Genomic DNA, 21,794 nt, shown 5'->3' on the forward strand with positions numbered 1-21,794 from the left:
AGAATATGAGCAGTGAGCATTTTGCAAAATTAAAACTGCAATGTTTAAGCAAATCGTTAAGTGACTGGAACTGCAAGAAAACCATATGTTAGTGCATTTTCAAATTCCATTTCATCACATTTTCTTTATTCAGATAGCCAAAGGAATGACCAGCCAAAGTTTCAGCTCTAGAAGCTAATAACTTTCGAAGCTACAGCACTGCAAAGTGGCAACAGCACCAAAATCGATTTGTACAGTGACAATATGGAAAATAAACTACAGACGCTTATAAACAGTCATAACTATCAAATGCAGTCCTCAACTGAGATGCAACTTACACCATCAGATTCTCGATTAACAGGTGAATTTATTGCTGGGTAAGTTTTGTCTTTCAGGCCTTTCCTACAAACAGGACGAAGGTGAAAACGTGAGAAAAATGATAACAAACCACTCGTCCAACATAAGGTAAACTAACGCTTATATCTTCTCTCTCCATAGTAGTACTGAAAAATTTTCAAACTCCTCTTGCTTTTTGGACCACTATACTACCATATTTTGTGTTGCTATCACTTTTCTTCATTGGGACTCAAAATATTTACAGAATTTTTTTTTGATTTCATAAATATTTTACCTTTTGCGTTTATTGCATTCCACTGTAAAATTAGGCTTGCACTAACATAGGGATTCTTGCAGATCTGGTCACTTAAAATTTAATTTAGTTCCACTAATATTTGTTGTTATACGGTTTATAATGAATGTTCACTATACTCACTTAAAACAGTAACAGTAGCAATATTTGATGATGTCCCACCAGCTCCATTGGACACTACACACCTGTACTGTTGTGACTCTTCTAAGTTACTCACATCAAGTTTCCTGTTATTACTATTACTAATATTCCTCCATTGTCCTCCATTAATATTCCTAGTCTGCCATTGATATGTAATTGATCCTCTACCAGTTCCCTCACAATTCAGAGTAACACTCATACTAACAGTTGTCAACTGACTGGTGGGGTGAGTTGTGATAGTGGGAGGACCTGTAAACATAAACAAAATAATTTACACATATTCAGTGTCTACATTTACCATAAACAGTCAGGGTAGCAGTGTTAGACATCACTGATAATGATCCACTCATCACAGTACACACATAACTACCATCATTTCTTTTTTTAACTTTCACAATTGTTAGTATACTAGTGTCATCAGTTGATGTTGATTGTCCTGTAATATCTCTACCATCACTAGTCCATGAGAATGTCACATTAGATGATACTGATGATGTACATGTTAAACTGACTGATGAACCAACTGGGACTAGTCTGTCTTGAGGATGAGTAGTGATTTCTAGCACAATTATTATACTCAAAATAAATTTGCTATACTGCTGGCTATACTTACTCAAAACAGTAACAGTAGCAATATTTGATCTTGTCCCACCAGCTTCATTGGACACTACACACCTGTACTGTTGTGACTCTTGTAAGTTCCATATAAAAAGTCTCCAGTTATAACTATTACTAATATCACTCCATTGTCTTCCATTAATATTCCTAGTCTGCCATTGATATGTAATTGATCCTCTACCAGTTCCCTCACAATTCAGAGTAACACTCATACTAACAGTTGTTAACCGACTGGTGGGGTGAGTTGTGATAGTGGGAGGACCTGTGGACACTTGTGTAATCATGTTTTACCTGTTAGGATAATACTCACCAAACACATTCACAATAGCACTATTAGACACAACTGATCCAGCCTCATTGCTCACAATACACCTGTACATGTACTCTCCAATAGTCAGTGTTGTATCAGTAGTGTATGATGTTGTGTTATCATTACTAACAGTAGTCCAACTACTACCAGAACTTCTTCTCTCCCAGGAATATACTAGTGTTCCTAGACTACTAGCTCCACACATGAGAGTGATGCTTCTTCCCATTAGCAAATCACCACCTGTTGGGTGAGCTGTGATCTCCGGAGGACCTGTAAAAGATCATCTTATTACATGATGTCTGTAAAACAACTCATTGTCAAATTTGATTACAGACATCTTATTTCACTTTAGAGCTTTTAAATAAATAGAAATAAAACAACATGACTTATAATAATAACAAACTGACTGACATTAACAAGTACCACATCTCTGTATTAATGGGCAAAGATTCTGAAGAATGCAGTACTAGATGTAGTGCATTACAACTAAACATTTATTTATTTATTTTGTTGATTAGCAAAACCTTTAGAGGTAACACGCTAATGTACAATTACAGTGATAATTATTAAGTAAATAAGTATGACCTAAATGTCTCTATGTAAATTTCATGAAGATTGGGATAGGGTAAGGAATTCCATTTAATGGTCGTCTTGGGGAAAACAAGTATCATGTATGCTGTTAGTCACCTAATATAGGCTACTATAGTCCTCAATACTTCACGTGTGAATGGTTTTACTCTCATCAATTAACTGCTGCTAAATTATAGTGCTTAATGATAAGTGTACTCTCAGTACTATAAACCAATTGATAAATTGTGTATAAAAGTGGTACAGCGCTATATGATATACAAGCGTAAGGAAAATCAGTAATTGTATATCTGAGTATAGGGATCATTGACAAAGAAACATGGGAGATCATCTACACCTGCAGCTATACTAGTGGATATTGAACTCCTACTTCAGTAGTATAGTATGTCTGCAGGTGCAGATGATATTTATTTCTATGATCCCCATTCAGATACATAAATTGTAACATTACTTTCGGTAAATGCATGGTGTACCGTATCAAAGGAAAGAATGGCTCTGTACGTGTTGAGGTGGGAAAAGAACTGGGACACAAAGATAAGCCCATGCATACATCAAAGTTGCTACAGTTGAGGAAAAGGAACGTCTTGCACTTAAGTGACGTTGAACAGTGAAGAAATCAAGCCCATAACATTAACCATAGTTGAGTTATGGGCATGTATTTGCCAGTAAGTTAGTTAGTAGAAAATTCAGCTAAATAGGGTAATTTATAAAATTTAATATAAAAGAATTTGGGGTCGTTCTGAAGGCATTTTTGAGCTTGGTTATGTCTAACCAATACCACCAAGCTGTTATGAAGGAAAAATGAGAATGGTTTTTGGGTGATATTTTAGGCAAGGAAGTGAAAACTTAATAGAATGGTACATACTTCCCTGATTATTTTTTTGACTCACTTTCACCAAATTTTTCTTCATTTTCTTAGGTTTTTTGTCTAAGTTTTTTTTTATTCACGTGATTGCCGTGACTCTAGGCACAGCCTTATAAAAATAATAAACTATAGGTGCTTACATTCGCAGCCAAAACTTCCATTTGCATTAATCTACAGCATTGGGATTTGGTTTGAACTGTTCATCATAGATTGGCAAATCAACTAGTCACTTGTGCATATAAGTATGAAGGCGGTTTTATTGAAGAAATGATGACAATTTTATTTATGTCCACCACATTGTAAACAGACGCATGTGACAAACATACTATTGGGGCTACAGAAACGCATGTGACAAACATACCATTGGGGCTACAGAAACGCATGTGACAAACATGCCATTGGGGCTACAGAAACGCATGTGACAAACATACCATTGGGGCTACAGAAACGCATGTGACAAACATACCATTGGGGCTACAGAAACAAAACAAAGATTTTTCAATTATAATATGATACAATTTTCTAATAAAATAGTCATTTTATACTAATACACATGATATACTCTAGTTAGCTCTCAAGCACAATATTGATTTTGAAAGTATAACAATCAGCTTGGTTTTTTGAGTACTGCTTTAAAGCATAATAGGCTATTTTTAAAGCATAATTGACTCAAGGCTTAAAAAAAAGGAATGGGAGTGATCTAAGAAATACCAGGGGATTGCACTTCGTATCATCTATCCCTTGATGGATCATAAAATGTATCTTCCTTGAACTGCTAGTTATCTTAATGACAACAAGTACAGGTGCAGTTGGTAAATGTACCCCCATCTTGGATCATTTCCAGCAAAATCAAAGCAGCCTGCAATTACCTATGTAAACACTTTAGGAATACCAGTACACTGAATAAGATAATGTGGTTGACCACATTGGTCACATATTTCACTTGCATGAATATAATACTCATCCTGTAGAAAATTTGTTAAATATGGCAACAGAGATAATAAACAGAATTAAATTCTGCAAAATACACAATTTACGAAACATAAGCTCAGGGGTGGATTGCAAATTTTTAAGAGGGGGCCTCTGATGTGGGTAAAGGATATAATCCCCTAAAGTTCGCAAAAACGACTCAGCACATCCTTTAGCATTCACATACACTTAGGCAAATTTTAATAAGCATGATGTGTGTATCTAGCTAACTATGCAACTGGAAACCTACACTGCTGTTTGTGCAGCTTGTTGTTATGCTACTGTAGCATACACAACTTCCTGGCATACAGTATTATGAATGGTGGAACTTTTGTTCACCACATTCCTTATACTGGCTGAGTTTGAAGCACTACTGAAGCAATACTTGTACCTCATGCTGAATTCAAATCATTCTGTCTTCTGGGTGAGGTATCAAGAACAGCTGAGTGATATCACATAATCATACCAAATTTAGGGTGGGGTCCGATGTATTAACACAAAATAAAACTACTGGCAGTAAAACACTATTTTAAGACTATACAAATCAGACGCACATATGCTACAATATCACTTATGTCGGTGACTATAAACATTATTGCTTCCTAGCAGTTGCCAGCTCTTCCACTCACAGTAAGCATGTGTTTTCTGCCATCTTCTGAAGTTTAATTAATCCATATCACATGTGCTACCATGCTATAATTTGCTTTATTAGTGACTGCTCTATTACAGTATAATGATCTTTTGTGTTCTATTGCTTTCCTCCTTGCAGTTTCCCTTAGATTTCCTGTTCAAAGTTGAACCTGATGAGGATAGGGGGTCCTGAGACCACAAAGACCTATCCAATAGATCCGCCCCTATAACTATTTTGCATACCCATGACGATTGTGTTAGTGTACCAGTATAACCGCAGACCCTTTAAGCATTTGTAACATGGCCAGATTGTTACATGATATGTGACTGGGCCTGCGATAATAGGGCATGTTGGCACACAATTTTTGCCTACTTTTTCAAACCTCCATCACTCATAACTTTTTATAACATTATGCTATTGTCATGAAAATTTCCACTCTTAGTAAGCATTTAATTGGCTTTATGATGCAAGTTACAGAATGCAAATATTCTGTTCCAGTACTGAGATATGACCTGTTGTGTAATGGGGTGTAGTTTGTGCCCACATGCCCTGTTTTCGCAGGCCCGGTCACATATTGTGAGCCTGGAGTGAAACGCTCATTTGGAATAAGCATTTACAATTTTTTATGAGCTGGACAAAACAATTAATTGCAAAAACATTATTAAAATTGGGTGACAAACAAAAGGTTAACCCTTAAACTCGCAGAGAGCTTTTTGGAAATGCGTGTTTACATAATACGGTATGAATGATGACACCAGGTGGGGTAACTTAATTTGTGTTATGGCCTACAAATACACATAGATTAAAAGTGTGTTTACTGGGCTACTTGGAGAAGGTTAAATGAACACTGTACCTTTATAAAATGGTTGATAACTCGATGGTAGTTACTCCTATCACCTCGCAACAACTTCCATTCAATTCATTGTGAAATTTTCTGCCAGGCCATATATTACTCACATGAGTAAACTCACAATCAAAATTAACACGTGACAAGAATTTAAAAACACGGAGACGTGACTTGTTATTGTTCATTACTTCATAGTAAACCACTGTAGTTATGTAAAGGGTTTGCGTGTTTCCTTATTGAAAAGTTATTTTCATGGCTACTTTTGGCCTCACCATTTAGCATTAGGGTAAAACCCTAGGTATCATTTTAATCCTTGTTACATCACAAGTAGAATGACATAATTTGCATAGCCATAGGATGGATGCTTCAAAAGGTACAGTGCTTTGAGCAAGGCATGCGTATTTATTAAGCTTAAATCCAGTTTTCTGGATTATGCGGGTTTAAGGGTTAAAATCACACAATTAGTGAAAAGTTGTTACAACAGACATTTTTGGATGCAAGTACAGTCAAGAGGTCCACAACTCCAAAATATTCAGTATGGAATTGGAAATTCAGATCATAAGATTTTAAATATAATCCAATGATTTGAATAGTAATTCTATAAAATATTTCAAACTGAACTAGTCAAACTACTTAATCAATGTCAATAGCTTCAGTAGGTTCCTTGATTGTCTTGAGCTCGAGCAACAGCACAGCAAATAGTATATTAAGAACAAAAGGAATTGGACAATGCCTCCCTATACAAGAATATGGCTTAGCACATCACCACAACATGAACTAGCATGCCTGTCCCTTTTATTACAACAACATGGGAATTTACAGACATTTAGCAGGTGTACATGACAATTGTGATTGATATAATTTTGAGGTGAGTATTATTGTACTGTGCAAACACCTTTCTCTAGTGATACTTGAGATTCCATCCATTTAGAAGAAATCATATGCTATTCCAATTGCAACAGAGATTATAATGGTAGCATCATGATGATAATAACTAAGTAACACATTTTAAAAAATCATCACCACCTAATAATTTTTGTACAGCCTTATAATTCACCGAGAGTGCAACAGTGTCAGAAAGAAGGTATGAGTCCTCCATAGTGATAGCTACAGAAATGTATTGGCCCACATCTGATGGAGTAATTGGTCAAAATTTAGACTTATTTCTTGCTGCTTTTGTTAGGGAGTGATTAGATAACACTTATAAAATTGTAAAGCAGAATGAGATTGTAAAGCAGGCTGTACAAAATTGCAAGTAGGCTGTTGACCCCTTGAGCATAGTGCATATGTCATATGTGACCGGGCCTGCAAAAACAGGGCATGTGGGCACAAACTACACCCCATCACTCTTCAGGTCATATCGCAGTGTTGGAATAGTATTTTTGCATTCTGTAACTTGCATCATGATGCCAATTAAATACTGACTAGGAGCTGAAAATTGCAATACCATAGCATAATGGTACAAAACGTTATGAGTGATGAAAGTGTGAAAAATTAGGCAAAAATCATGTGCCCACATGCCCTATTATCGCAGGCCCAGTCACATATACTGTATGGCTCAAAGTTAATACAAGTACATACCAAAAAATTGGAATTTTCAACTAGAGTAGGGATCATAGCACATCGATCAAAAGTACTGAAACAAGCTGGATTAATGCACGGTATTAAATCACAGTAAAATAATAAAAAGTGTTATATCCCTACTGTGCATTTCCATTGTGGTATCTTGAGCACAGTAGGGATATAACGCTTTTTATTGTTTTACTGTGATTTAACAAGTACACAAAAAAATTAGGAATTTTTAACTAGAGTAGGGACCATAGCACTTCGATAAAAAGTACTGAAACAAGCTGGAGTAGTGCACGATATTAAATCACAGTAAAATAATTAGAAGTGTTATATCCCTACTGTGCATTTCCATTATGGTATCTTGAGCACAGTAGGGATATAATACTTCTTATTGTTTTACTGTGATTTAGTATTGTGCACTACTCCAGCTTGTTTCAGTACTTTTTATCGATGTACTATGGTCCCTGCTCTAGTTGAAAATTCCAAATTTTTGTTTGTTAACTTTTTTGTAAATAAGTATTATGACTGGTGAACCCACGCATACTGGATCTGAAATGGCACTGCGTGCCCCAGCTATATCAATTATCATCTGAAAAGTGAAGTATTTATTACGCTTCGTTGTCAGCTATGTTCAACCCGTTACGCAGCATTTTGAATCAAGAACTGGAAAAGCACCTCTACAATCCACGTATACCGAAAGAAAGAAATGGTGCTGTGCGTCCCAATTATATCAATTATCGTCTGAACAGTGAAGTATCCATTACGCTTTGTTGTCAGCTATGTTCAACCCATTACACAGCAGTACAAATCAAGAACTGTTTGAAAAGCACCTCTGCAATCAATATAGACACCATAAAAATACAGACGATTTCTGTTACGAAGGGAAGTCATCGCGTGCTACCGCCAAATTGACACTATTCGCTGTCAGCAAAGATGAATGGGACACAAAGGAGGACACTAATAATTACATGAAGAATGCATTGTACATACTGTGGTATGCCAAAAGGCACCTGTCAGGCCGAAACAACATCGAACAGTGAAAAAATCAAGCCCGTAGCCTTAGCTGTTATTGAGTTACACTTGTCTGAAGGCATCAGTCAGTTACTCAGTCAGTTAGTCAGTAGAAAATTCTGTTTCATAATTTTCTTTTTAAATCTGTAGCAACTTGTTGAAAGCGATTCGGGTCAATCTGAAAGCTTGTTTGGACTTAGTTTTACCTAACCATGCCAATACTGCCTCATTTTTGTCAGGAAAAATTGAGGCTGGTTTTTGGTTGATGTTATTTCGTGGGCCACGCCTACTCCTTTGTGGTCCCCAATAGTCCACTACTGCAGCTTGTTTCAGTACTTTTTTTATCGATGTGCTATGGTCACTACTCTACTTGAAATTTTTGTATACTTGTTTGTTAACTTTTTTTTTCTTGTAAAATAAAATTATTATGACTGGTGAACCCACGCATACTAGCTGCATCAAAAGAAATGGTGCCGCACGCCCCAGCTATCAATTATCATCTGAAAAGTGAAGTATCTATTATGCTTTGTTGTCAGCTATGCTCAACCCATTACACAGTATTATGAATCACGAACTGTTTGAAAAGCACCTCTGCAATCAAAGTAGGCACTATGAAAATACGGACAATTTTCGTTACAAAGGAAAGCTATGACGTGCTATATACTGCCAAATCAATACCTTCCACTGTTAGCAAAGATGAATAGGACACAAAGGAGGACACTGCATGGTAAGTCCATGAAGAATGCATTGTACGTACTGCAAAAGGTACGTGTCCGGCTGAAGCAATGTCAAACAGTGAAAAAAAATCAATACTGTAGCCTTAGCTGTTGGCGAGTTACGCTTGTCTGAAGGCATCAGTTGGTCAGTAAAAAAAATCTGTTTAATATATATATATATATATATATATGTAAAATTCCGTAGCAACATGTTGAAAGCATTTCGGGTTGATTTCAAGGTTTAATTGTTAGGGCTTAGTTTTACTTAACCAATACTGCCTCTTTGTCATCAGGGAAAAGTGAGGTTGGTTTTTGTGTGGTTCTTTCATGGGTCATACCCAAACATTTTTGATCCCTACTGTACAGTACCATCGTATTACCGATGCATTTATTAATATGTTTGCAGCAAGCAATCACCACATATCTTTCCTTGAAATATATATCATCTCATTCAAGAGTAGTTAAAAGCTCACTTGCAATCTGTTTTACAATCCCTAAAAATTATCTAATAATACATAGTTGTTTGCCCGTAAATTTCCATACACTAAAACAGCTTGTGTAGTGCTGCCTTACTTCGTAAGGGGTGCCACATTAAAGGCTTATGTAGTAATGTGCAGTCATGTTGTTACTATGAGCCTTATCCAAAATTACATCACAAACATAAAAATGGCTGCTGTAGTGTGGGGACATTCGTAAAATTTGTATGGGCGACTATGGGGAGAAATTTTTGAATGGCAATATCTCAGCCAAGACGGAAGATATCGAGCTCTAACCAACAGGTACGGTGATAAATTAGCTGAAAGAATAGGAATCTAGCGTTGTTTTGAAAATAAACTGAAAAATTTAATCGCTTGTACGTACTTATTGTAATCTTATAGCCATACCTGCTAGTTAGACGATATCTTCCTTTTTGGCTGAGATATTGCTATTCAAAAATATTCGTCCCATAGCCGCCCATACAAATTTTACGAACGTCCCCACACTACAGCAGCCATTTTTATGTCTGTGACGTAATTTCAGATAAGGCTCATTATGAAGGCATTGTCTGTCTATTCAATTTACTGCCCTTTGTTTATTGTACCTGCCCAACTGGCATGCTTCACCTTTACTGGAGCTTGAAGCAGGGGCTGACTAGTTGTGGCCAAAAAGCTAATTGTAAATGACTTTTGGCTAGTATAAATGATGGTTTGGCTAAAAGTCAGACTAAAAATAGCAAGCTGCACCACAGAAAAGAATGAAGTCAATGTTTACAGTCTAATGCAGGGATTTGACTAAAAGTGCCTTAAAATCCAACCTTGAGATTGTCATTCTCCATTTGTGGTCCACTAAAATTGCAACTTACAGTTACGGTCATTTTCACAGTCTACCATTGATATAAAATAATTGACTTAAAATCTAATAATTAATGATATAAAGAATTAGCTTGTACGTCACTGTAAGTTTGCTTGCTATTTCCTAGTTCCAGACCTCAGTTAGCTATTTCAAATTGCTTCCAGATTCAATCTTACCACACTTACGTTTAAATTAGCCCCTGAAATCCCCCTTCACTGACATTTTGCTACACAATAATAATGATAAAATAGAGCACAAAATACAAAATCTGTAATTCTAACACAAAAACCAAATTTTGTTATATGTACTACTACTACCCCCCCTCCCCCCACCAGTCTCAGGTTTGGGCTAGTTTTAGCTAAAAAATAGATTTAAAGCCACTGGCTTGAAACAATTTACCTATGTATTATCATTTTAATTGTACTGAAACACGCATTGCTAGTACAATGTTGTATAATGTCAGGTAGCTATTGGTATAAAATAATTTGAAAATATTTCATTGAAATTACAATTAAAAATGAATGCATTTATAATTTTACAGCATGCAATCTTTTCAAGATTGTATAATCTCGTACAGAGTTTGGATTGTGTAAGCCAACTAGGCCAGGCATAGTTGATTGTTAGTTTCCCGTTTCTGCCCGCATGGTTTAATAGAAATTCCACAAAATTTTCATTATATGGCTATTTCCACCGCATGGATTTTCAAATATTCACAATAATTTCATTATTGTAATAGTGGGTTTATTTTAGTGTTTTCTTCAAGGTTTTAGCCATAATGAATAATGACCTCCCGTCCGCGTAATATTTTGAAAATCTTGAAACAGGAAACTAACAATCAACTTTGAACTGATTTTATGGGAAAGTAGCAACAATAGCCTTTCTCAAGAATTAATGGGAAACTGAGTGGGTATGGAGAAATACATAGTATGGGATAACTCACCAAATATAGTAATACTTGCAGTGTAACCACCTCCATTGCAGTCATAGCGACCGGCTACTAACTGAGTGAATGTGAGATTCTGACTTTCCAAGTACACTCCATTACTACATACTGCAGTGTACAGGCTAGTACAGGATGGCACTGTTGATCCATTGGAGTAGGTCCATGTTGGAGTACCACTGCCAGTACACCTACAGGTCACGAAGGAGCCACTACTTCCCAGTGGTATATACAATGTAGTGGTAGTAAATGACCGACCATCCGCGAGTAGTTCAACTCCTCCACATTGCGCGCTAACTTGGCAAGCTGCTAGAGCAACAACTATCACGACTGTAACAAGACAATACATTGACACAAGCTACTGATGGAAATCTTTCCACTGACACAAGAAGTCTTTAGCTTTATACTTACTTTGCACGATGGAAAAGGTGTTAGCAGCCATTTTGCACGTGGGCACACATACACCAATTAATTAAAATTAAACTTGCGTAGGCGGGGAGATTTTAGCCACGGTCTTGGTGGCAATGCAGCCATACTAGTGTCTTTAATTCTAGCGACCGTTATTACACTGGAGACACGATGTCACCAGTACCACCACATCTTAATGGGAATAGTATATGACTGTTACCTTATATGGTACAAACTAACTATGTTGCTTCAATAAAGTTCAACATGATTTTTGTATGGCTGTTAGGGGAATCCCATAAACATCAGATTCTTCCCTTACACTTGAGCATAGATAATATAGTATGTACCATAATAATGACTTGAGTGACATCTACAAATGTGTACTAGCTAATAGTGAAGCAATGCCAATACCAAATCTACCTTTACTGTTTTATAAACTTGCTACTGAATAGCTTGCAAGAACTATTGAAAATGTAATCAAATTCAATGTCAGAAGAAGGTTCATCCCTACACTTCCTAAAATCTGTGCAGTATTCTTCAAACTTGTTTTATAGTCTATCAACCATTCATTGGATATGGTATCACCCAGTCGCATGGAAATCAACTTAAATGATTATTACGCCATTGACGTAGCCTCAAAGGACTTGCCATGTATAACAAAGCTCCCTAGGACACATACATATATCCCATATATAGAAGACTTTGACAATTGAAATGCAAATTTGACAGTTCTGCATGATAGCTAGTTATCTGCCCATCTAGCAAACAGCCACTGTACTGGTTTGTTTACATTACCTATATCTTGCACTTGTGTGTTTGTGTGCGTGCGTGTTTGTGTGTGTGTGCATATGCGTGTGTGTGTCTGTGCACGTGTGCGTGCATGTGTAGAGTGTGTGTGTGTGTTGTGTGTGTATGTGTGTGTGTGTGTCTGTGCGCGTGTGCATGCATGTGTAGAGTGTGTGTGTGTGTTGTGTGTGTATGTGTGTGCATGTGTGTGTGTGTGTGTGTGTGTGTGTGTGTGTGTGTGTGTGTGTGTGTGTGTGTGTGTGTGTGTGTGTGTGTGTGTGTGTGTGTGTGTGTGTGTGTGTGTGTGTGTGTGTGTGTGTGTGTGTGTGTGTGTGTGTGTGTGTGTGTGTGTGTGTGCAATTGGGTTAGGGTATTAACTGGCATAAGGTCTTTTTCTGCTTATTAATTCTCTGTAAATATTAGTGGTTGATCTGAGAACTGAACATAAAATGAAGAAACTAAACAAAACAGTAGCCAGTGATCAGGATTGCAATCCCAGAGGCTATAGACATTTGCAAAGGATTATAATTACAAAATATAAGCCTGAATCAAATGGACAATCATTTTAATTATTCAGGCTAACAAATAGACAATTGAATGCATTGATGGGTTTCCTTATTAGACAGAGTATGGAATTTCATAATTATTGGTTATAACTTATAAGTTTATCTGAAGACAATTTTTTATGCTGCTGTGTGCACAAAAGTATTTGATTAGTTATTGTTTAACAACAAAAACACAAGTATTCTAGTCAACTTATCATCATTTCACCAACAATTGTCAAGTGTTAAATAATAATAATACAGTGATAAAGCAACTCTATGGACAATTTCAAAATTCAGATAGATAACTATTCATTATTTGAATTCTTTAAGCAGATATATACTTGATTTAGTATAATGACATCTCCCCTTAGACCTAGGACATGCACCTAGGAAAATTTCAAAGTTTAGTAGGTTCGATGTAATATTGCAGAATGTTCTCCTTATGATTTAAATACAATTGAGTACTGGGTCAAGACAGCTAGGCTGATAGGTGACCACAAGTATGCAGTTATGTAAAATACATAATCAGTTACAGATAACTTAAGTTTAGGCTGCAGCTTTAAAAAGAGATAATAAATAATAATTATGTTGTTGGTGGTCGACTGCTCTATTTTGCATAATGAGCACAGATTACAATTACAAACAACTATCAAGATCAAGACTCACGGTAGTGAGTCGCGCGGCCAGTAAAGCAGAAACTCGCGCCGCAAACAATAAATGACGCGACCACTACGTGAGGATTTTTAAATAATACAAGAACGAACGTTGTCAAATTCGGCCTTCCTGTAATCCACCCGTCACTTACGCTATCCCTCTGAAACTCTGGAGTTGAACTCATCGTGTCACTAGTAACTACCACACAAGCAGTGAAGCAAATCCATGCTGATTGTTTCGTGATCGAGGTTGCCGACATCAAAGGTGAAGTTTCATTTTTTTTTATATCGCATGCGGTTAGACGCAACCGCAGGTGTATGCCTTGCGTTCCTTTGTGCATTCCGAACATTGATCGCCCTGTTATCGCTTCAGTATTCACTCAATCACCTCAAGATTCACATCATCGATTTCACCATACATGATTACCCTACAGTCGTGGTTTCAGCACCAAACGAAGTTTCAGTCGTCCTCAGTCGACCTAGAGGCCAAATACAAATCCCAGATTGTTGTTTTCCGCAATACTCGCTTGGCATGTAGGGCAATGTGTCTTTAAACTGTTCTAAAAGTTTCGTTCAGATTGAAACATTTGTTTTCGAGAATGGCTAGTTTGAAATTTGAATTTAGTCGCCCCCACGTCATTTGCTCTCTAAGAATTTTACTCGGAATTTAAAGAATGACGCAGAGCACAACTGCGGTCACTGGGTATTGATGAACTGGCGCTCTATGTAGTTAATCAGTACTATAGCCACCAAGAAGTGTGCTGCCATAGATTATAGTCCATAGATATAATCTATGCCGGGTGCTGCATACCATCCTTCGTTTTGAAATTAGTCCTCTAAGGGCGCGGCTTAAAGAATGACACAAGAGTACAACTGCGGTTACCAGTTGTTGACACAAGCTGTGAGTAATTAGCACATGTAGCTAGCTTAAAAAGGAAGTGTGCAAAATCGCCTAATACAATTGTCACCATGCATTATTGCATTTTATAGCACCCCCACACAAAATTACACATGTAATTACAACATACAGAGGAGACACACGAATACCAAACACTTTTCACAACAATAATGTAAGAATTGTACAATAATGACTGTAATATAACTGCTATGCAAATGTTTTCCAGTGGCCCGCCATGGTAGCAAGTCTCACATGACGGCATGTATATTCATCCAAGGGAGTAACGAGTAAGTATGATGACAACAAGTTGGTATGACTTCATTTGTAGAATCCAGATGAGTGGGTGTGGCTCCAGCATGTCTAAACGGTTAACAAACATTCCTGTTATAAATACGTGCTAGAGTTGCAATATAATAGTATAGTACTTAAATGCAATAATACATAGTCTCCATTGCATCACTATCAAACGACACTAAGTGGAGGATATTGTTGCATCTCTAGTATGTACACTCTATCTATCAGTACAACCTGTCTTAATGGCCACTAGTATAGAAAGACAACCACTCTTGAAAAGCCAATTCCAATTGAGAATTTATACACTGTTACCTGCTGAATGAGTGAAGGTGGCAATAAACAAGTTCCACCGTAATTTATATACGTGATCTGATCCTGTATATTCTGTCAGTGGATGAGATCCACTTGGCCAGGACAAAATGTGACTCAAGTGCCCTGGATGATCCATACTCAACCAACTTATGACCCAGTGGCACAATGGAACTGACTATTTATAGAGAATACAATTATATTTATTTCTAAGATGTGTGGATGTGTGGACACATTACAACACATTACATGTACATACAAGACATGCTACGTACTGTTTTAGAATTTCAAGTCACCACATTATACACGTACCAGTCAACAATGCTTCATAGTGCCCATCAGTAAACCTGAAGAAAAGTTACGAAAAATAAAAATTCACATAAGTACAATGAAACCTCATTAATATGGCAGGCTGTGGGACCAAAAAATTTGGCCTGAATAACAAGGTGGCCTTATTAATGAGGTCATAAGTAATGCTTAGTTATATTTGGGACCTACTAGAGGTGGCCAATATAATGAGGTGGTCTTATTAAAGAGGTGGCCACTAAGTGAGGTTTCACTGTACATATAGTTCACAATATTAATGGTTAACAATATACACTGAAACCTGCAGGTCACTTCTTGTGGAAGATTGCTCTCTACACAAAATGACACATTCAGAGATTGTATTTAGATGGATGATACAGTAATGCATTGTGACTTCAATACTCGTGATGTGTCACTGCTAGGCAGCAACCATATACACGGCACTGCCACATTGCACTTGCTCGCACACACAATTTTGCTAAAGATTTTACAAATTGATAATTAAGGGGTGTGGCAATTAGCTGTTTCACTCGCAAGACTGTGTGGCAGCTGTTTCCCTTCTGTACAAGTGGCCACCAAGACAGGTCCACTGTGGATGAAAGCCAGGCATTAGATATTTGGTATTTCATGTGTTGAAGACATTCCAGGGCTTCTGGTAGTCTCAAATCTCACCACAGTTTAACTCAGGCAGTGTTGTGGTCACCACTAAACTACTGGAATGCTGTGTTATGTTCATCTTATGCTTGGCTACTATATTGTAGAACTGAAAAGGATACTCTGAAAAATATATCCTATGGATAATAACTTCATCACTTTCTTCATCAGGAGCTTATAAGGACCAATAGTGAAACTTTTTACACTTGGGGCTGACAGTCAACTGCCTATGTCTGAAGCAGTGCTTTTGGTGCTCTAACAGATTGGCTGCCCCCTTGCTACCAGCACTCACTGTCTCATACGCTGTCATACACTAAATCCATCTCTATAGCCAGTTAGAACAGCATGCTTCTTACCTTTTTTTAAGGCCGCTTAATGCAGCCACCTCTTTAAAAGGCAAGGTCAGAAAATTTTGTCCCTACGGCCTGAATAATGACCAGTTTTCACTGTACTATTAGTGATTAGTGATCATGGGGGATTATTTATTAAGATACTAAGATATACAAACGCTACTGTTCTATACCATATGCGTATTTTGTACCATACGCGTATGGTACATACCATATGCGTATACGCGTACGGTACAACCATACGCGTATGGTACGGAAAATCGTACCATCTGAGTATAGCTAACCTGGTATGCGTACAATATCAAGCAGAAGGTTTTTGCACTGCCGTACCTATTGACTACGCCTGATGGCACTCTGCTTTCATTTCTGTTCGGGGAAGAGGGAGGGGGGAGGAGCTAGTCTTTCTGTTCAGTGAAAATCGAGATACTCTAATAGAGCAATCATATATTTTATTATTATTATATAATTGCAAGACCTCGCACAGCGAGTATAAATGCAATATACAAATCAAAATATGTAGCTACAGCTAACTAATTACAATTTTACAGTTCATTTATAAGGTTGTTAAACACGGTGATAGATGAAGCTTCAAAAGTCTCTGGTTGCAAATTGTTCCATATAGCTAGCAGTGGAAGGAAAAAAAGCTGAATTTATATGTGTCAATTCTAGTGAATGGCAGGGTAAGTTGATCTGATTATAGCTATTCTATTCTCTAGAGCTAAGATCAATTTAGCTTTACTGCGATTAAGATATAATTTACTTTACTGCATGATGTAAACCTACTTAAAATAAAGCATTCCTTAAAATAAAAGTAAAAGAATAACCTGATATCTCACATGACTATATATAAGTGATGAAACTGACATCGTGATTTAGGACAATATATGATAAAAACAATCATGAATTCATCACAGTGTTGGCAGATCCAGTCTTGAATTGTGTTAAGTCCTGCTGATCTGGTAGGATCTGATGAAATTCTACATTGTCAAAACTAATAAAGTTCAATCATCTGGGTTGGAAGCTTTACGAAAAACATGATAACACCTAGCTGCAATGGATCATGAATGGATCATGAATCCTCTTATTGGATTCATGATCCATTGTTGATAAAATGAAAATTCAAAAACTAGGCCATTATTACAAATGCTAATCCTCCTTCATATCTATAATAGAGTTAATGATGTAATGTAATGATGTGACATGATGTAATATAATGTAATTTATGCATACCTGTAACATTAATATTGTGTACTGTATAGTTGTAAGAGTTAGTTGTTATTGTGTACTTTCAGTTATTGATTAATAATGTTATATACAGTAGTCTGTTTTGCCTATAAATGGTCTGCCTACACTTCCCTATTAGAACAATACCCACACATAATATTTATGTGTTTACAAATACTCCTGAAGATAGTCAAAGATTAGTACAATAATTAAAAGCTATATAGAGCGATATTACCCAAAACTCTACTAGGGGTTTCTCTATACTTGTATATATGAACTTTGTAAAAATGTGTTTGGGTTTAAAGGTGCCCAATTATCCCTTCAACATAAAACAAGAGCAGTATGCTCCTTGTCTTACTCAGAAACTGAAATTGAAGTTTGATCTTCTAAAGCATTATTTAGGGCAAAAGACATTGATTTCTTTTAGGCTGTAGAATTGTGCCAGCACATTGATATTCACGATTTTTCAATGAATATAACTGGAATGCATAGTGATATAAATGCTAAGCCAGTAGAGGTAGCATTGTAGCTACATATGAACATAAGATTTTGATATAATTATCCATATACTACATTCTGATTGGTTACAACATAGCAACCATATTAAATAATTTGCATCCATTGGCAAATGGAGCCAATTTTTTCAGGCATATATAATATTATTTTATTAAATATTTTATTCTATTGTTGCTACATATAATCTATTGTTTACCTTTAATTTGTGAGTATACTAGCTTCCACTTAAAAATGGATATTTATGCCTGGTGGCACTAAAGGTGTGTCACAGTAGAGCAGACAATTTTAATCAGATGAGCTCGAGAAGTACAATGTATAATGATTGCTCAAACAGAGGAAGACCTGGAGAATGCTGATATAATAACATTGAGGGAGGTAGCAAAGAAATATAACTGTAGAGAAAGTAATGTTTTTAGTTTGCAAACCTGCATGGCTGTAGCTTATAGCAATATTAGACATGCTATACTATAAGACTGATGTACATAGTAATTAATTGTGCAATAATTTTTTTTAAACTGTAGTTCTGTTCGCTGAGTCTTTGCTATTGAATGAGGCATGTGCATTGCCTGCTGAGATGAAGTAGGAAAACATAACATGGCAGAGATTTTATGGTGAGTTTATGAGTTCTAATGTATAGTTCAGTAATGAATGTATATTAAATAGCATTGTTTTATTATTGTTAAGTACGTTGTATAGCTACTCGCTACTTACTGTCATGCTTCTGGATGGGAAGACAATGTGTTTAGCTACTCTTATCTGAATGTACTCTTTAAAGTTAACAACATCCACATTAATTTGTGCTGTAGGTCCAGTGTGATGAATATACTATTTACAGTATGTATAAACAAGAAAAGTAAGTAAACAAGAAATTGGATCCTCAAAAGAAGAAGAGTGTACATAGTATATAAAAATGCAAATACAGTGAGGAGCAATGTTGCACAACTGATGACACTTACGAAGTTCATTTTTCCAGTTATTAGCTTTGCACAAGCAGTATAATTATGTATAATTCAGTTAGAACCTACTAGCTACCTACCATGCATGTTGTAATTGCTCTCCTTGCTTATTTACCCAATTCTGTTGTAAATTGTCAGTTATCCACACTTATAATTGAGTATATTATATAAGACCATCTGCATGCTTCTGATATAGCTAATGTATAAAGTAGTATACATACACAGTACCATTTATGTAAAGTTCTGCAGACAGAGTGAGATCATGTACATAAGATTTAGGTACATTAGTATAGGACTGTAGTGGGTATTGCATGGGCATGGCAAGCTAGGATAAAATGCATGTGTGTGCTGATGAATAAATTTATAGTTACAGCTCAGTAGTAAGCAGATTATTGTGTTGTGTTCTAAGTTTGCTCAGCTAGAAATACTTGTAAAGACAGCCCATTGTAGCTAGGTGATGGCAAAGCTAGAAGATACTGAGAAAAAGCATAATACGCATATGGTACGTACCATACGCGTATGTCTATACAGTACGCGTATGGTACGGAAAATCGTACCGTACGCGTATGGTATGTACCATACGCGTATGGTACATACCATACGCGTACGGTACAAAATACGCATATGGTATAGAACACTACAACCTCTAAATATAGCAGTAAATTTTTACCCTGGTCCAATGTCTCGTAATAATCGTGACTTCGTGAGAGACTCTACTGTGACAAATACATGTTTATCATGATATGTGCTAATCGCCTTTTTACAATTAAGTTTTACAACACAAATACATGTATAGTTAAACTCACCAATTGCGACTAAATCCCTTCAACACGAAAAGACAAGTAATGAGACAACCTTGGAGACAACAGCCACACAAGCCTATTCTGGTGCGTTTATTTAGTAGTAATATAAATTTTAAAGGCGTTTATTTACAACAGGACATAATTACGCCCCCCTCTATTGTCTCTGTACATACTTGCCTTTTCTTTACTATTCTCATTTCATTTCACAAGATCTCTTGGCAGGGGCGTAGCTTCTTCACTTGAATTAGTCAATGCTTGAAGTAGATCGAGATACTCTAATAGAACAGTCACATTTCTACAAGTGCCATATTTTTATATTGTAAAGTCTGTAAGTAGCTAGTAATTTAAACTATACAATCCGATGCTAAGCAAAAGTTCTAACTATGCTAAATATTGATTGCTGTGTTACAGCTGTTTTGTGACTGCTCTAATAGAGTATTTGATCGTTTCAATGCAGTACAAGATGAAAGGCAAAGCGTTGTTAAGGGTTTAATAGTTAAAATGGGTGTTAGTTGACTGCAGTTGCATGCCACTAACAGGGCCACCCTGAGAAATTAGAGGGCCCAGGAAAAAGAGTTAAAGAGGGGCCCAGGGGCAAGGAAGGGTCTAGATCCTGACTGCTCTATTAGAGTATATCGATCTTTCTTTAAACAGGTATTCAAGTGGCCCCTTTCGGGCTGTGGTAGGGGGAAAAATACCCCAGTTACCCCCAATGTGGGCGGCCCTGGCCACTAAAATTACAGTTATATTTTAATATTCTGTCACTGTAATCTGGGGTTTCTGTCAAAACCATGGAAACTCACCTACTGTTATCAACAGTACATTGCTTATTCTAACAAAAAGTATTGAAATCCCATCCAAAAACAGCTTATAGCTGTAAAAAAAGTGCGCGTCTAAGTAAAGCAGAGTTAACTGCGACAAAAAGTAATGATATCATAATGCGGCCATGTGCAAGGTGTGCAAGTTGTAAAATTAATATTAGCTAATCAGATAATACAATGTTATTGTTAAAGTGTTAATGAGAACTATGTGATGCTGCTAGTTTTTAAGTGTGTGAGCATCTTCATAAATGCCACATAAATTTAATTCTCAATAAAGCAATGTGTATAGATTCTCTGATAGTAATAAATAGTTTGAGTTTGGCCGCCTTTCCTGTATACAGCAATGCTACGAACAAAGGAAAGGTGGCCAAACTCAAACTATTTATTGCTATCAGAGAATCTATACACATTGCTTTATTGAGAATTAAATTTATGTGGCATTTATGAAGATGCTCACACACTTAAAAACTAGCAGCATCACATAGTTCTCATTAACACTTTAACAATAACATTGTATTATCTGATTAGCTAATATTAATTTTATAACTTGCACTGCACACCTTGCACATGGCCGCATTATGATATCATTACTTTTTGTCGCAGTTAACTCTGCTTTACTTGGACGCGCACTTTTTTTACAGCTATAAGCTGTTTTTGGATGGGATTACAACTACATAAACTACAGCTAGTACAGGGGGAGAACTATTACTAGGGGAAAAGGTGATTGTCATCATCATCCGAGCCCTGAAGGGCCCAGTACCTCAAGATCATCTTAGCATTGTTGGACCACAGTTGCACTATTAGAGTATTTTGACAATCATCGATCATTCAAATGGGAGGGGGGGGGGGGGCGTGGTGCGATTTATCAAATTAATAAAAAAAAGTTGTAAAAATCCTTGCTATTAGCTTCACTACAAAAAAAAGTTTGATACTAAGCCATCTCATTATTATGTGCAAAATGGCTTCACCATTGGGGCACACGTGAGCCGTTATTGGGGGTGAATCTACGGTGGAATTTGGCTAGTGCGTGAGAGGTGCCACATCAAGAAGTTATTCCATAGGGATGTTTGTATCCTTGGTAGTACATGGTAAGTGACGTATTAATC

At 36.6% G+C, this 21,794-nt stretch overlaps 1 protein-coding gene and 1 long non-coding RNA gene across 2 annotated transcripts in view; both read right to left on the reverse strand.

The window, feature by feature from the left end:
- Positions 1-11,644, reverse strand: part of LOC136267022 (hemicentin-1-like) — a 64,195-nt gene extending 52,551 nt beyond the window's left edge. Inside the window, exons 1-6 of the mRNA XM_066062076.1 lie at positions 11,577-11,644; positions 11,166-11,495; positions 1,698-1,967; positions 1,383-1,649; positions 1,068-1,328; positions 752-1,018 (exon numbers count right to left, since the gene is read on the reverse strand). Coding sequence (XP_065918148.1) covers positions 752-1,018; positions 1,068-1,328; positions 1,383-1,649; positions 1,698-1,967; positions 11,166-11,495; positions 11,577-11,607 — 1,426 coding nt within the window. The 5' untranslated portion in view covers positions 11,608-11,644. The remainder of the gene's footprint in view (positions 1-751; positions 1,019-1,067; positions 1,329-1,382; positions 1,650-1,697; positions 1,968-11,165; positions 11,496-11,576) is intronic.
- A 2,877-nt stretch (positions 11,645-14,521) lies between these two features.
- LOC136267058 (uncharacterized) lies at positions 14,522-19,997 on the reverse strand. Its single transcript, XR_010706473.1, has 3 exons — positions 19,871-19,997; positions 15,334-15,405; positions 14,522-14,815 (listed from the first exon to the last, which is right to left on the reverse strand). It is a non-coding gene; the product is annotated as an uncharacterized lncRNA (long non-coding RNA).
- Between the last annotated feature and the right edge of the window lie 1,797 nt (positions 19,998-21,794).

The sequence above is a fragment of the Dysidea avara genome, chromosome 9, assembly GCF_963678975.1.
Source record: "Dysidea avara chromosome 9, odDysAvar1.4, whole genome shotgun sequence".
Lineage (NCBI taxonomy): Eukaryota > Metazoa > Porifera > Demospongiae > Dictyoceratida > Dysideidae > Dysidea > Dysidea avara.